The sequence below is a fragment of the Falco punctatus genome, assembly GCF_963210335.1.
Source record: "Falco punctatus genome assembly, chromosome: 1".
Lineage (NCBI taxonomy): Eukaryota > Metazoa > Chordata > Aves > Falconiformes > Falconidae > Falco > Falco punctatus.
The window spans coordinates 4,618,217-4,633,757 of record NC_137580.1 but is presented as its reverse complement, the minus strand read 5'-3'; the positions used below and the strand labels follow the sequence as shown (position 1 = coordinate 4,633,757).

The following is a 15,541-nucleotide window of genomic DNA, read 5'->3' as shown; positions in this document are numbered from 1 at the left end:
TTCTGTGATTCTTGATGATCCTTCAGAGAACTGTTAATTGAATTTAGTGACTGATAATGGATCAGATCTTAAGTTGCCTTCTCTTAAACAGCTGATCAAATTCCTTTTCCTCTCAGTCTTATCAACCTGCACTTAGCAGAATCAAGTCCTGGTAGCTTAGATTTGCTTTCAAAAAAATTCCATTTCTGTGACAACGATAATGATGAATTAACTAAGTAAGCAAGTACCCCTGAGTCAGCTGACATACAGCAACAAACACCTTAAAACCAACAGTAACAACCCGGTAACACAGGTGTACCAGCACCTGTGATAAGAGAAAGATTTATGAAGATTCACAGCCCAAACTCAGCTCTAACAGCTGAGAGGATTTCAGCAGATTTCACTTCTGGAATCTGCTGGAATCTGGAAGATTTTCTTCCCACCTCTGCCTCAAGTCTGATGGAGGGCATATACAGAGAACAGGATCAGTCAGAAAGCCTAGACTTGAATGTTTTCATTATTTTTTTTTTCACATCACTCATCTAAAGGAAAATGGTGCTACATTTCATGAAACAGTTGGCATAATCCTGACTGAGCCAAAGACGTTCGTAAATAGATTTAACAGTCAGAGCTCTGGCTTAGATGCTTTTTTATACTGAATAAAACTTGCTATATTCCCATTAGTCCTGACTTGCACTATCACATCCACTACCAAAATTTTTTTTAAAAATAGAAGTAATAAAAAATGGGCTCCACTCCGTAACAGTTTGTTGTTGAAGGCAGGCAGAAATCAGACTGAAACTTAAATAAGGCTTGACAAAATTACTTGAAGGGGTAGGGGTGAAGCACATTTCAAAAGCACGTGCAAAGAATGAGGTTGCTAACAGGGAAGCCTGTTTCCTGGAACAGTTCAAGTTTTCCCCAATTTTGACTTTGTTTATAGGCTGAAAAAAAAGGACGTACGTATTTCATGGAGACTTCCAAACAATACTCATTGTTTGAAACTTCTGAGAATTATTTAAGATGCAGAAAACAACAGTCTGAAAGGCCCAGAAAAAAAACCTCAAGGCTGGCATTGAGCCTGAATTTTTTTCTTAGGTTCAAGAACCTACAGATGCAAAAACTAAGTTAATGTCATTTATTTATTTAAACAATTTAAGTAATCTGAATGATGAAGAAAACTATGAATGTTAAATAATAAAGAATTAAGAAGTTGTTTCCGTAACTATGCAAAATAAATGGCAAAGCACGAACAACACAGGACTACCTTCCAATATCGAGACCCATTCACAACACCGAATCGTCAAATGCAATTTTTGAAACTTAACAGCAGAAAGCCAGGCACATGCTACAGGTACACCACACAGAGACTTACTCTGCTATGGAATTAAAGCCAGAAGCAGAGAAAAAAAACACAATTATTTCTATTACATTAACTCAATTACAACAAAACTAGAACAGAGCTCAGGACAGATCCTACAATATAAATAGGCATGGCGTTTGAGCCATTAAGTTTAATCACTGATCTAAAAGGCAAAGACTGCATCTAATTCAGCATACAGGAATTATCCAGTTACCCAAAGCTACTTGCTCCACCCACTGCTGCCCTATTAACTTTCTTCTTTTCTTTGTAAAACATATATTAACATCAGACTGCGCTTTGATGATAGACATTCACCTTTAACTGATCTGGATAGATGATTTCTTATAGTAGTAAATATTTCTTCAATGTATGATGCAAAAATAAATTTTCTGTTCACAAGAGTTAATATTTTTAATTAATACCTATAGTGGTATTTAAGATTGCAAAGCAAGTATGAACGTGTCACATCAAGTATTAATCTACATATATTAAGGGATACCATAACTACCAATTTAAAAATCAACATACTTAAAGCATATTAATCCTATTATGTTAAGTATCATTATCTCAAAAATTATTTTAAAATATCAGCATATCTTATTTCCACTAACATAGCTTCTGGAACACAAACTGCGTTTTTCTTATATTGGGAACTTCTATCTTAAATGTACCATATTCAAAACTGATAAAACTAGTAGCATAACAACCTTACCATCAGGGCAGAACTTCCTTCACTTGAGATTTCATATAATACTAGACAGGTAAGAATATGAAAGTGACACTTTCCTCAGGTAATACCTTCATTCCTATCAGTACAGCTAAGAAATAATGGGTAAGTTAGCATTCAAATTTCTGCACAGCAAGAAATACAGCATTTTTCTCTGCTGTGATGTTTAGTATGACCACCAAAATAAAGGCTTACATAAATTCTCAGTGTACATATACAGCCCCAGTCAGTATACTAAACATCTCCCCGCTCTCCTCCTCTATTAAAAACAAGACAACAAGAACCCATGGCCTATACTTCAAGGCCAAAAAAGCCATGTGCTATGAAGACTGAATTGCTGGCAAGCCACAGAAAACCTGCACACAGACTCACGCCTCAGCTGCAGTCTCAGCTTGACAATCACAAACTCCTGCGTTGTCTGTTGCTGTACCTTCCCTCCCACACAGCTTTTCACTGTACAAAGGTAGGGTGCTCTCTCTTTTTAAGAGAGCATCACAAAACATGCACAATTGTCATCATTGATTTTATTAACATTACCTTGTCCTCTTTCACTGTGTGTACTTAATAGGGGAAAAAATGGGAGGTTTATATGATCAGTCAATCTGTACCATGGACACAACACAAGCTTGCTCCCCTTATAACTACACAATATTACTATTTATTTTTTTAAAATTAGTTAAGGTGGTAGCTTGGGAAAGGATATTCTATTCTATACAACTGCCTCTTCCTTGGGTAAATTTTGTTGCTCTCCTTTGCAGAGCACAAGGAACCAACACCAGGCAAAAAGAAGAAACTTGATCAGATTTTATTTCCAGATTGTTTCTAATACATGTGTATAGTATTTTCAATCCCAAGGCATATCTTGAATGCAAAAATCTTTTCACTCTTGGCCTTATTACAGAGATTTTGGTTCCACCTTCAGTACTCCCTTGCCAGAGACCTGGACAGAAAGATCCCAATGAGATCACCACCTTACTGACTTCGCGTGGCTTGGTTATCAGGAGAAATGAACTATTTCTCAGTCATAAACCCCTTTTCAAGTGAGAAATAGTCTCTACAAAGGTAAAAGCAGCCTAATTTAACACAATGTTAAGAAAATTAAATGTCAAGCACAATACAATGCAGAGCTGAAAACAACACAAGATACAATGGAAGGAAACAGAAAGGGTTGCATGACAAAGACAAGAAATTTCTAAATATACATGATGAATAAAAATATACAGGGAAAACTAAGTCTACCCACCACTAAGGAGTTATGGGACAAATAAGTGAGAGACAGTCTGAAAAACAGTTCATTTCCTGAGATCAGTCTCCTGTGAGGATAAAGTTATCACTTCAAAGTTATACCTGCAGGTAATCAACTCGCACAGTCCTGACAAAGCTTCAATTCTGAAAAAGCTTATAAATCCCTAGCATTAACAGCTATTACACAGATCCCTAAAAATAAACTGTAGCAGAAATGTATATATGTAACAGCCTCCACTGAACTGCAAGTGAACATTTGCAATTCATGCAACATTCTCTTAAAGTTTTAAAATATCCCTGAAATTGGTAGGCAATGCTACAATACCTTTTCATTACTTCCCTAGTAGTAAGCTCATCTGCATCATCAAAAGCGGATTGCTAACCTACCCATATAAGAGATAGCACTAAGAATAAAAGCATCAGACTCTCAGTTCTGTTAAAAACAAACCAAACAAACATATCCTCTCCTTTCAACCCAGAAACAACCGATAAATTAGAAGAATGGCAGTAGATCAGAGTATTTGGTTGCAAGCCCAAAAGGATCCAAAACAAGCATGACAGAAGAGCAGCAAGCAGAGACTAATGACTGGCAAAAGTAACAGTAGAAATCCTGCAATATCAGAACCCCCAATAATCCCTAATGGACCAGAGAATGAGACAGACTGTACTGCACACTTGGTTTAGGTTGATAAAAACCCCATAAATGCTTTTGAAGGCTTACTAAGGTGTAAAGATCAATATTGAAAGGAGTTAGGAAGTTTCTCCTCTCCCTCACAGTTGCTCTGAACTGCTCATTACCTCAGGAACTGCTTTGCATCATGCTTGAAATGATGCCCACAGATGGCAAAACCTTCCACTTCCTACAGCTGCTGGGGCTCCTGCAAGCTTACCTTCACAAGCTTCATCTGATGGCAGAAGTCCAACAGTGAAGGAAAATGAAACTGTGCGTCTTTTCTCTCTGCTTCCCTTATGTTCCTTGAAAAGGAACAGAGCACTCAGCTTGCATACCACGACAGACACTCAACTTAGGTTGAGCTGCCATCCTATTTGAATCACTCGGACCAGTTCCAATAATCTCACAACTCATCCTCCTACAGCTCAAGCAAAAACTAGTACTATCTTCCAGGATTCAGACATTTCAACAACCACCTGATTCAATGAGAAAAGATTTACCCATGCCCCTGCATTAATGCCAGATTCACAGAAAGTCCATGTTCAAGGATGGAACAAGCTTTTAGGAACATAAAACACAGTTGCATGTGTCTCCCTCGGGCCAGAAAGTCAGGGTAAAGTATTTCTGAAAATGGAGAGCTACTAAACAGAAGTGAACAAGTGACCAAATATTTGAGTTTTAAAGAGATACTCCAAATCACTGGCAACAGTTAATCATAAGAAACTAAATCCAGGATGTTAGAACCAGTGTACCATTTTTGCTAGACTAAAACTTGTTTATTACTTACTTTTCTATTAGTCCTGCAAGACAGACTAGGTAGATCATTCTCTACACACAGTAGCCTTCATTTAATCTGAATTTAAAATGCAGCACTTAAATCTAATAAAGTAATCCTTGGGTTTTGACTTATTTAAATTAATTTGATAATCCAACTCTATTTTTCAGAGTTTTTGCTTTGAACCAGAGTCAAAACATTAATCTGAAAAGAAAACTCTGTCCTACCAGTTTTTTGGGCAGCGAAGCAACTCATGCTAGAAGTGTGGGAAAAAGCATTTTCCTTCCCCTTCCCACTAATTTGGTTAACATGATGAGTCAAAGCCACCTCCCCTACAACCACACAAGTTAAAAGCAGCGTAGGTAGCAAGCCTGAATTTAAAGAGGTGATCCATGCTCTAACCAGGGCTATCTTTGGTATGAACAAGTCTACTGATACTTGAAAAGTTAAAATCCCCTTTGAGACAGGCATTTTCATGAAAGTACAATTGGGTCACCATGCCTTTTCACTGTCTTGCATTTTGCTGTCCTTCACCACCACAAACAATCTTGTCCTCAAAAAGCTCCTGAGAAGTGCTTAAAAATACCTGACCAATAACAATATATAATTTCAAGTTGTTTGACTCCCACTGTTTTAGTATCAATAGAAACTATTTACCAGTATTATTAATGCCTGCAAGTGCTTGAATTAATAAGTATATAATATTATGAGTTGCCTGTACACCTCTCTTCCCTTCTCTTTCCAAGGAAAATATGAAAGAACACAAAGCTTTATGTGGAAGCCAGAAGACTACCCAGATGTACCTTGTGATCACAGCTCTCACATACAGGAAGATTATGTTGAAGCACATCTCATCACGAGGATATAAACTGTGCACCTTGTTTTGCAGTTCTCAGCAAATTTCAGATGCTCTTGCTGAGGTACCTTACTTTAGCAGAAAGTCTTCACCTTTCAAGTCCCAAAGAGGTTACACAAACAGTATTTAGGACAAAGCACAGCTTCACATTTGGAAAGATGGCTTCTCTAGTAGCAAGTTCAAGTAAAAAAGGCACACACCTTACTCTTCTGAACCTGTAACACAGCACTTCCTCACCCAAGTTGCTCGCTTGCACGAACAGGTCCATGAAAATCAACAGCACTAAACTCACATAGTAAGTGCTTGCAGAGCTGAGAATTTACATAAAGCTCTTTTTTCAGCACAGCATAAAGAACTCAATCCGAATCCCTCTGAAGTTGAAAGAGTACTCCCACTCACCTTCCAAGAGCTGAGCTTGACTGCCACTAGAGTAAATATTTATTACCGAACACTTAGTATTTCATTTGTTAACCCCAACGTGAAACTCACTCAAGAGAACAAAAAATGAACCTATCTGCCTTGAGTTTATGTACATACGACACATGCAGAGCAAGATGCCAGCCATTAGACTTTCTCCTAACAAAACAAAAAAAAATATTTTAAATCATTAGGCCAACAGAGGGTTCTTCCCTATTCTTGAAGAAAAGATGCAACAAGGCTGAAGAAATTCTAGCTTTACAGTCATCCTTCTACTGGCTTCCAGAAGAGACAACGGGATCATAAGGCTCTATGAAAAATGGAAGAGTAATGACTGAGTGATAATAAATCAGTATAAACATAAAAGTATGCACAATAAGAAGATTACCAATTTCTCAAAAACAGTACAAAATTTTTCAAAAATAAATGTATGGATGAAACTTGGCAAAAAACATTTTAGTGAATGGCCAACACTTCCATACGTGGACTATATAGGCACTATTATTTTCTTCACCTACATGTCGCTGAAGAACCAGTTAGGTAATCTACTTACCATATACAAAATTCTGTTCAGAAAAAGTATGCCAATGAGCGTTGCAGCCCCAAAGCCATTTTGTATGAGAAAGAAAACAACAAAACTAAATTAAAGGCATGAGAAACCCCCGTAAGTTGCCTGGAATTACAGCTTCTAAATAGAAAGGAGCGAGGTATTTTACCCTTTTTTGACAGTCTCTTTCATACAGCCAGGTTAAATTTTAAGAACAGTGAAAAGCAGAAGTAAAGAAAAATTTTAACTGAATCAGGGAAAGGGTAAAGAAAGAATCCTGGAAAGGGGTTGCAGCAGCAGGTACTGCTGCTTTAGTAGCGGCTTTTAAATACCAGATTTCAATTACCTTCTGAAACAATGAACACATACCATAGAACTACAATAAATACAAATACCACATACTAGACTACAAAAAGCAAGAGCAGGTATGCACTGTTTACGCATATGAATCCAATGGATGGACACAATAGAACATGTTGAATAACAGGCAGTAACATACCACAAAAAGAAAGTGCATACGGTACAGTATACTGAAGTGACTGTGTTTGCTTCTGGACAGTTCTAAAACCACTGAACAGAAGTGGAACCTGTATTATGTTTTTCACAAAGGGAGAGAGAAAGCAAGCAATACATTATTTTTTTTTCTTCAATTCTTGGCTTCCCAAATTAAAAGGATTTCCATCGTTTGGCTGTTTCACAAATATGAAAGTTGCTCCTCATTGCAGTAGCAGGGAGAGAGATTTCAGTTAAGTTTATATAAAGATTTTTTTGTACTAGGTAGACCATATATTCTCCTAAAAGTATATTAACACACATCCAGGTGTTCAGCTAAGTATATCAGCACATCAATGTCACTGGAGCTATGGCATTATCACTGCAATATTTAATCTTGCAAATCTGAAGGCAACAGGAATTTATTACCGATGCATTTTTCTTCTTTTTTTTCTTCTTTTTTTTTTTTTTTTCCTATTTGGTGCAAAGTAGTTGAATGGTGAAATACAAAAGCATATAGTCTTTTACTACTCAGGTGCTTAACACACATTTGTTTCCCAGCATTCCTATGACAAAAAAACAGCTGAACAATCCCTAGCTGTACCCACTTCCTACACTACACACAGAATAGGTACCTTCTGCTTATCAGTTGCTGACTTTCGTGTGCTACGTCTTCGCACTTCCCCATTTCTAAAACTCATACGCACTATTCTTTGCTCCCTTCAAAAAAATGAGTATGTCGAGTCTTCAAAGCAAAGAGGATTTAAAGTCTACTGAGAAGACAAAATGAGTACCATACACACCCAACCACCACAAATAGAGCCTGAATGCACCTTTACAAGTTGTATTATTCATTGAAGTCACCAACCTCCAGCCAAATGATCCCTTCTACTGACAATAATGTCCTGCCAGTTTTCATTAAATGCAGGCCTGGAAAAACATATTGCTCACAAACACTGGCTCTTTCCCTCCCTTGGTCAAAGAACAATGAACTACTACTGCAGGTTGTTAGCTGATTTGATTGGCAAGAAGGAAAGACAACCAACTATGCCAGCAAGTGATTTCTAACAGGTTCTCTGCCCTGCCAGCACCCTCTGCTTTCTGCAAATTCAGCTGCATTGACTGCAGCCCAGAAACACTGAAATGACAGCATTATTTACTTGCTGCTAACAGGAAGAGTACATGTACTAAACTTAATGAACTGGGTCACCAGAACAGCTAGGCTGTATGCCAAGGTGGCACAATTATGCTTCTTTGTCTTTGTAGACTGCTCTCAGGTATCCTGCCTGACACTACTGAAGTGAAATAGCACTGAGGTGGTGCTGTCTACTACTGCAGCACTTCACACACTAACACACCCCACCAAGGTCTTCAACTCATCAGTGAGAGGCCAAGGGCACTCGACTGCCGTCACCAGCTGCGATGTCAAATGCCACATCCCTGCAAGCTGGCAGCGCAAGGCAGATCCTCATTTCCAGCAGCAGTTTTTCAGGCCTGTCTAGGCTCAGCTCCGGAGCACCAGATGACTCAATGGGGGGCAGGTGCATGGATGGGAGGAAAGTTATTTTGACCAGCACCTGTAGTCAGTCTCCAAATACCTTATACTACCAGGCCCATTCAGAAGAAACCAAAAAATACTAAGCAGCGAGCTACAAAGAGCTCACAAGCACAAATTAGTACATTTTAGAGAATGTACAGGAAACAAATTTGTGTTTTACACAGAAGTCTGCAGCAGTTTCAGAACACACTGGCACTCCCTTAAGGCATTATGAAAACACCATCTGAAGCTGTCCAACTTCAGAGCATGCATTCATGCAGCACTATGCTGGCTCTCTGAGCACACCTCTCTTTTACTAATGACATCTCAACTGAAGGAGAGAAAAGGATGCCAACAAACTGTCGCAGGAGCCCTCCGCAATCCGAAGGTCTCTCTCAGAGCAGTCTTGATTTTTCCTGTACGCCTGCCAACCTCCAGCACAACTTTTCCCATTTAAAGCCCCGTCGAGCGGCAGGGAGCGGACAGACTCCTTCGGCACCGGGGGGGACAACGGGACACCGGGTTTGGGCGGCCCGGCGGGAGCGAGGGCCGCGCCACCTCCGTCCCCCTCCTCCCCGCTCTCCCGCTGCCGGGAAGGGGAGGCCGCGTCGCGGAAGCCGCCCGCCCGGCTGTACTCCCCTCCTGCTCCCGGCCACTTACCCCCGCCACACGCAGGACCGGAGCTGCGGCGGCGAAGTCCGGAGGCGGCAGGCGGCGGCGGCGGCCGCCACACATCAGGGCGATCAGGGTGCCCAGCGCGGCGGCGGCGGCAGCGCAGCCCGCGTAGAGGGCGATGCGGAGCAGCAGCAGGGCCAGGCACGGCGGCCCGCCGCCCCCCGCCTCGGCCCGCTCCTGCCCCAGGTGGACGACGGACACGGCCAGCAGCCCCAGCCCCGCCGCCAGCACGAAGCGGGATGAGCCGGGGTCCTCGTCCTCCTCGTCTTCTGCCGCCTCCTCTTCGCCGTCGCCGGCCACAGCGGCGGCCGCCGGGGCGCTGCGGCGGCCGGCCTCGCCGCCGGGGCCGTGCGAGCCCAGCGGGCCAGGGGCGGCGGCGCCCGCTGCCTCGGGCTGCCCGGCCGTACTGCTAGCGCTGTCAGCACCGGGGAACATGCTGCTCCTGGTGCCGCTGGGAGCAAGAGCATCTCCCGCCGCGGCAGCCCCCTGCGAAGGTCGCCGCTCCTGGGCTCCCCCCTCTCCTCCTCCTCCGCCTCCTCCGCCGCCTCCTCCGCCTCCCGCCGCCACTAGCACCGCTGCGGCCGCCGGGGGAGCCGGAGCTCATGCCCGGCGGCAGGCGGGTGCGCGGCGGCCCAGCCGCCTCCTGGCGGCCGCTGAGGCGGCAGCCCTGTCCGCCGGTGGGCGGCGGGCGCTGAGCGTCGCGGAGGCCCCGCCGCGCCACTCGGTGTCCGGCAGCGGGAAGGGGAGGAGGCGCGGGCGGCGCCTGGCAGGCGGGAGAGCCGGGGACCTGTGGGCCAGCTGGGCCGCCCCGCCCCGCTCCGCCCCACGGCGTGGCCTGGCTTCCCTGCGCCGCGGTATGGCCCGCGGCGCTGCGCCGTCCGCGCCCGGGCGCAGCGAGGAGGCGAAGGTGCTTCCCCACGGGGGCTCCCGCCGGCAGCGGTGTGGAGCTGGGCCCCGCGGAAAGCACCGGGCACCCCTCTGCCACGGGCAGCCTGGCAGAGCTGGGGGGCTGCAGGCTGGAGGCCGCGGCTCGGCCCAGCGGGACCCAGGATGTAGCACCGAGGCCCTGAGCTCAGGACAGTGCCTTGACCTGGGGCATCACTGAAGACCAGGCCCCCTCCTGAGTAAGCGTTGTACACACCCCTCTGCCTACACCCCCTTGGTCAGCCAGAGGAGAACTTAAATAACTGTGTTTCAGAAATAAAAACTTGATGGAACAGTGATTGAAACGATACAACAGCGATTGTGCAAAAGCCAACGCCCCAAACAAAGCCTGCCAGTTCTCCCATCGCTACCCTCCCTCCGCCGGTCTGATGTTTTATAACTGCTTGTGGCAGAGTCTGAGAACAAATTCCTCGGGTGGCAGAAGCCTTGCCGTATTTCAGCTGTGCTGGGGATGCACGTTCGCCTCACCATAGGCTTGGTGCGATTACAGCTCCTCTGAACTGGCAGGTGTGTAGCAGTTTCCAACCACAGCCAAAGTGAGAGGCCTTGATCCCTTCAAAGTAGGCCTAAAGGGCAATGCTTTCCGTAAGGCAGCCAGACTGCGCAAAAGTGGATTTACAAGCATTTACTCATGGGCTTCATTTTAAAAGCAGATACCCCATTAAGAAAGTTAAGCACTGTAGAAATGTTTACACTTCTGGGAAGCCCTTTTCAGATTGCCACTGCTCTGGCGGTCTTAATGTGCAAAATAGCCCTCAGTCTTATCTTGAAACGACAGCTATTGTTGCTGAGGTTACAGCCCTTTTGATTTATTCACATTCTGTGAAAAAGTTTCTTCTGGAAAATTAATTATATTAGCCTGGTGAAAAAAAGGTACAAATATCAAGGCCCTGATCTTGTGAATATTTACATTTCCACATAACTTCATGAGTGCAGCTAGCACCATTTCAAAACCAGACACCAAACTTCCCTGTGCCACTGTAATACTAAGCGAGCCGAGGCATTGAGCATGAATAGTACAGGTGTCCAAAGGCTCAGTGACAGCCCTGACACTGCCCTGTAACAGGGGGTTCGGTGTCAGCTCTTGGTGAAAAACTGTGATAGAAACGTGCACGCTACAGGCACAGAGCTAATCGGGATTCCACGTTCCAGCAAAAGTTTTACTCCACAACAGTATTTTCTAAACTAGTTCTAACCTAACCCACAGTGCCTGATGGTATGATCTGACTCGTGTATGAAACTGTCTCCATACACACATGCCTTTATCTACTAGAGGTTTATGTAGCAATGGATTTCCTCTCAAGATCCTGAAGTGATTTTAGCTCCTGTGTTAGTCACTGACCAAAAGAGACGCTGCTCCTTAATCTGATCCAAAGTCCTTACAGTAAGTTAAATATAATTTTATGACACAGTTTATTCTATTTAGTGGATATTAGATTGCAGAAAGACCTTTTCAATGCTAGCTCAAACCATTCACAGTGTCCCAAACTGATTTAAGTAATGTCTCTAATGTGATTAAAGGTGAAAATCATTACATCATAATAATGGAAAACACTATTGCAATGACAGTCCCTTTCCATGTGAACTACCATGTGCCAAAACATCCTAACGCTTCACCAAAGGGCTTGGGGACCATGGTGCTTTCAGTATGTCTGATCATTAAGACCAACAGATTCTTGCAGAGTCTGAAAGCTTTTGGATAAGACCCAACATGCCAGAAGGTTTCCTATAAAGCTATTTTATTCTCATCAGGTAGAAGAGAAAAAGCAAAGATCCAACTCCCAGCACACACTTTATTCCTCAAAGATTTCAGAAAATACAGGGCTTTGGACTGAGTTCAAGATCTATTCTGGGATCTTAATAAAGATCCACACAAGAAACCAGACAGAGTGTGTAGATGCCTCCTACTGCAAATGCGTTCAGGAAACTGCCTGGGCCTCTGTCAAAACTACTTAAGGGAATTGAATTTTTAAATTAACCTGAAGCAGACCACGTAATGTTGTTAGTCCTGTGTCAACAGAAATTATTTTCTTATTAAAGTATTAATTCTCAGAAGTGAAGAGGAAGAGGAAAAAATAAACCTACCTGCAATAATGGTTTAGTCCTGCAGCACTTAATGCACAAAACCTGTTCTTGTCTGAATGAGTAATCTCACCAATTTTGGCTATGATTTACCAAGCATACATGAATTAGATATGTCTAAATCAACTGAAGTGTGTATCCATAGAGTTAGAGCAAAAGTCTATTGTTTTTCTTTCAGTTTTTAGTAATATTCTATGACTTTTCAACCTGAGGGACAATTCCTAATACATTAGAGGATATCCTAGCTCCGCTGAAGTCAATGGCAATTTTCAAGTTTCCTTCAGTGTTATCTGAACTTCCCTTTTTGTACTTCAAAGAGTACCCTCCTGTACAAGACAAAAGGGCTTCAGAGGTCAATTTTCTGTCCATGGGGTTATTTTATTCTCTTTCTGTAACTACTTACTCAGCCATGGAACCAGTTTATGAGATAAGAAATTCAATTTCTACCTTATTCAAGCATTACAGCAAATACCTTTCCTACAAAGATAAGACTATTTTAATCTTGTTTTAAAATGGAAATTGTGTCTTATTTGAGAGAAGAGTCAGCATCTTCACTTTTTTCCTTTGAGCTACGAGTATAGTTTACCTGTTTATAACATAGCCCAGACAAAGCCCCACTGGTCTGAACATATTTCTGCATCTTTTAGTGACTGTCTTGCAACTTGCACCTTCACAGTACTGCAAACTTTAAACTTCAATAAATTTGCACCTTGAAAATGTCTAGACAAGCTTAAAATGAACGCTTTCCTAATGGCTTTTTCACATTTACTTCGTTTTGTGAGCCCTTCTGGCTCAGATCATATTGTTATAAAGGTTAGCAAATTAAAATAGAAATTTATTATAGGCAAAAATAAAGGTGTGTAAAGTACATAGTTTATATTTTTAGCATAGTTACAACTCTGAAGTAATTACATGCTTTTTCATAACTGCTGTGGTGCTGCATTGTAGTTACAGTCACGTCAAGAGTTTACAGAAATTCTTAAAAGCCTCTCGGGCACAAAACCCAGAAGTACTTGTGAAGTCTTAAACTTGGTATGGAAGAGTGATAACTAACACTGTTAGAAACAATCATAGGAGAGAGAGAAAACAATTTTAATGGGTTGATGCTGTTGATTTCATTAACCCTAGCTAATTGAGCAAGAGAAAAGGGGATTGTCATATTTCTCAGTACCTTGAATCTTATTTGACACCTTTCAAGACAATCAAGAAAATGATTGTGATTATTTCTCAAAGGCTTGAAGAATGAAGGGGCTCAAAATTGTCAACCTTTGTTGCCTTTTAAAACATTCCCTGCAACGATAGATGCTTTGGACTTGATTGAAAACTTAAAATGCAGACACATTTCAGTGGAAACCTTATAAACAATCTGCCTCTATAAAAGCAGACACAATTTGTCCGATAAAACTTTACATCAATGTTTATATGTAACAACTGCAAAACTTCTACTTAGACATGTTTTATTCCTTACAAGAATTTGTAAAGACATTATGATATAGCCTTTACAGGATCATACACTCACTGTCTTTCCATTAGGCCCATTCCTCCTTTACTGAAAATCAGCTGAACTGCTCACAGAAGATAACTATTGATTTTTGTTGCCCACATTTCCACAAAATATGTAAGTTACACTAACATTAACTATTTGTTTTTCACTACACCTTTTGAGACAACGGTATTGTATTTTGCCTGTTTGCAGATAGGAACCTGAACATGCAGGTAAAAAGGACAAATGCACCCACTTGGGTACTGTATAAGATAAGGTACCTAAGACCTCACATTGTGAGGTCAGCAAGGGCTCAGCATTTTGTAGCACTTGATGTTTTCCAAATACAGCTTCCATTGATTTCAGCTGCAATTGTGATTATTCAACATTTCAACAGTGAGTTCAGTAGGGTTCCAGAAAAATAACAATGAAACACATACTAAGTATGAAAAGTTAGTCTATATTACTTGCAGAACCTCCATTAAACACTGTGTACCACAAGTGGGGCTAGACTCTGGTTAATGTAGGGACATTCAGTTGTCTTAAGAGATTTTCTTTCTTTACTTTTAGCATTCTGGCACATTTACTACATATATTGATTATATGTATGTATATTCACATATGTATGTGCTTCTGTGTTGGTGTATGTTCATGTGCCAAGTGAAATAGGGCTATACACGACAGTTGTCTTAGCTCTACAGCCCAAATCAACTCAAAATTCAGTATGCTCAGAAAATATGTGATTATGTCATTAAATCTTTTTCATGATGGACAACGGGGCCAAAGTAAAGTTAAATTTTTAGTTTTGAATGTGTGGATCAGTAATCTGGAAGTCTTTGTTTTCATATAATTCTTTCCTACTTCGTTACAAAGTAACATTACTGTTATTAAAGGAATGCCAAGGTCTGATATTGCAACTGACCCTTTCAAAAGAGGTGGAACCTTTCCCACCTTTACACAGGACACAACCACTTCCCAATGGCAGATCGCTAGTAGGTAGTCACCACTTACCTAGTCAGTGCTTCTAGAAGGAATGGAACTCTGCCTGAAGGCTTCATCCATGTTTCTTCGATAATTATACTGAGATTCAAGGATGGTGAGATCAGGTTCACTCCAGGAAAGGTCCTGATCCAAAGCAAAGATTTGGGTCAGATGTCCCTAGAAGCTCTACAGATCAGTTTCCCCCTGCCTTTCCTCAGGATATGTCACTCGGTGCCGCAGCCCTGCCACTGTAATGTGGGGGCCATCGCCTCAGCATGGGGTCATGTTGCCTTAACACAGGGCACCATCCCCTCCATATGGGCTGCCAGCACATCAACCACGAGCGCCGTCATCCCAACCTGGGGCACCATCATCTCAATCTGGAGCACCATCACCTCAGTCTGGGGGGCACTGTTGCCCCAACATGGAAGACCATCGTCTCAGCATGGGGCCTCATTGCCTCAGCCTTGGGCACTGTTATCTCCTTCTGCAATGCCACCACCTCAAAATGGAGTGCCAGCACCTCAGGCTGGGGCACTATTACCTCAACCTGAGGCACCATCACCTCAGCACGTGGCCCTGTCACCTCATCACGGAGCCCCATCACCTCAGCCTGGGGCACTATCGCCTCAGCATATGACCCTGTCACCTCAGTCTGGGGACCTTCACCTCAGCACGCAGCCCCATCACCTCAAAACTGCAGCACCACCAGATCAGTCTGAGGCACCGTCACCTCAGCCTGGAGACTATCACCTCAGCTTGGG

At 42.6% G+C, this 15,541-nt stretch overlaps 1 protein-coding gene across 2 annotated transcripts in view; it reads right to left on the bottom strand.

Annotated features, from left to right (window-relative positions):
• Window positions 1-15,460, bottom strand: part of SNX25 (sorting nexin 25) — a 93,709-nt gene extending 78,249 nt beyond the window's left edge. Inside the window, exons 1-2 of one of the 2 annotated variants that reach the window (XM_080373770.1) lie at window positions 9,272-9,398; window positions 4,205-4,289 (exon numbers count right to left, since the gene is read on the bottom strand). In XM_080373770.1, the coding sequence (XP_080229896.1) occupies window positions 4,205-4,219 (15 nt within the window). In that variant the 5' untranslated portion in view covers window positions 4,220-4,289; window positions 9,272-9,398. Of the gene's footprint in view, window positions 1-4,204; window positions 4,290-9,271 lie in introns of both variants that reach the window. The other variant, XM_080373769.1, reaches the window with a different exon arrangement.
• Window positions 15,461-15,541: the final 81 nt, after the last annotated feature.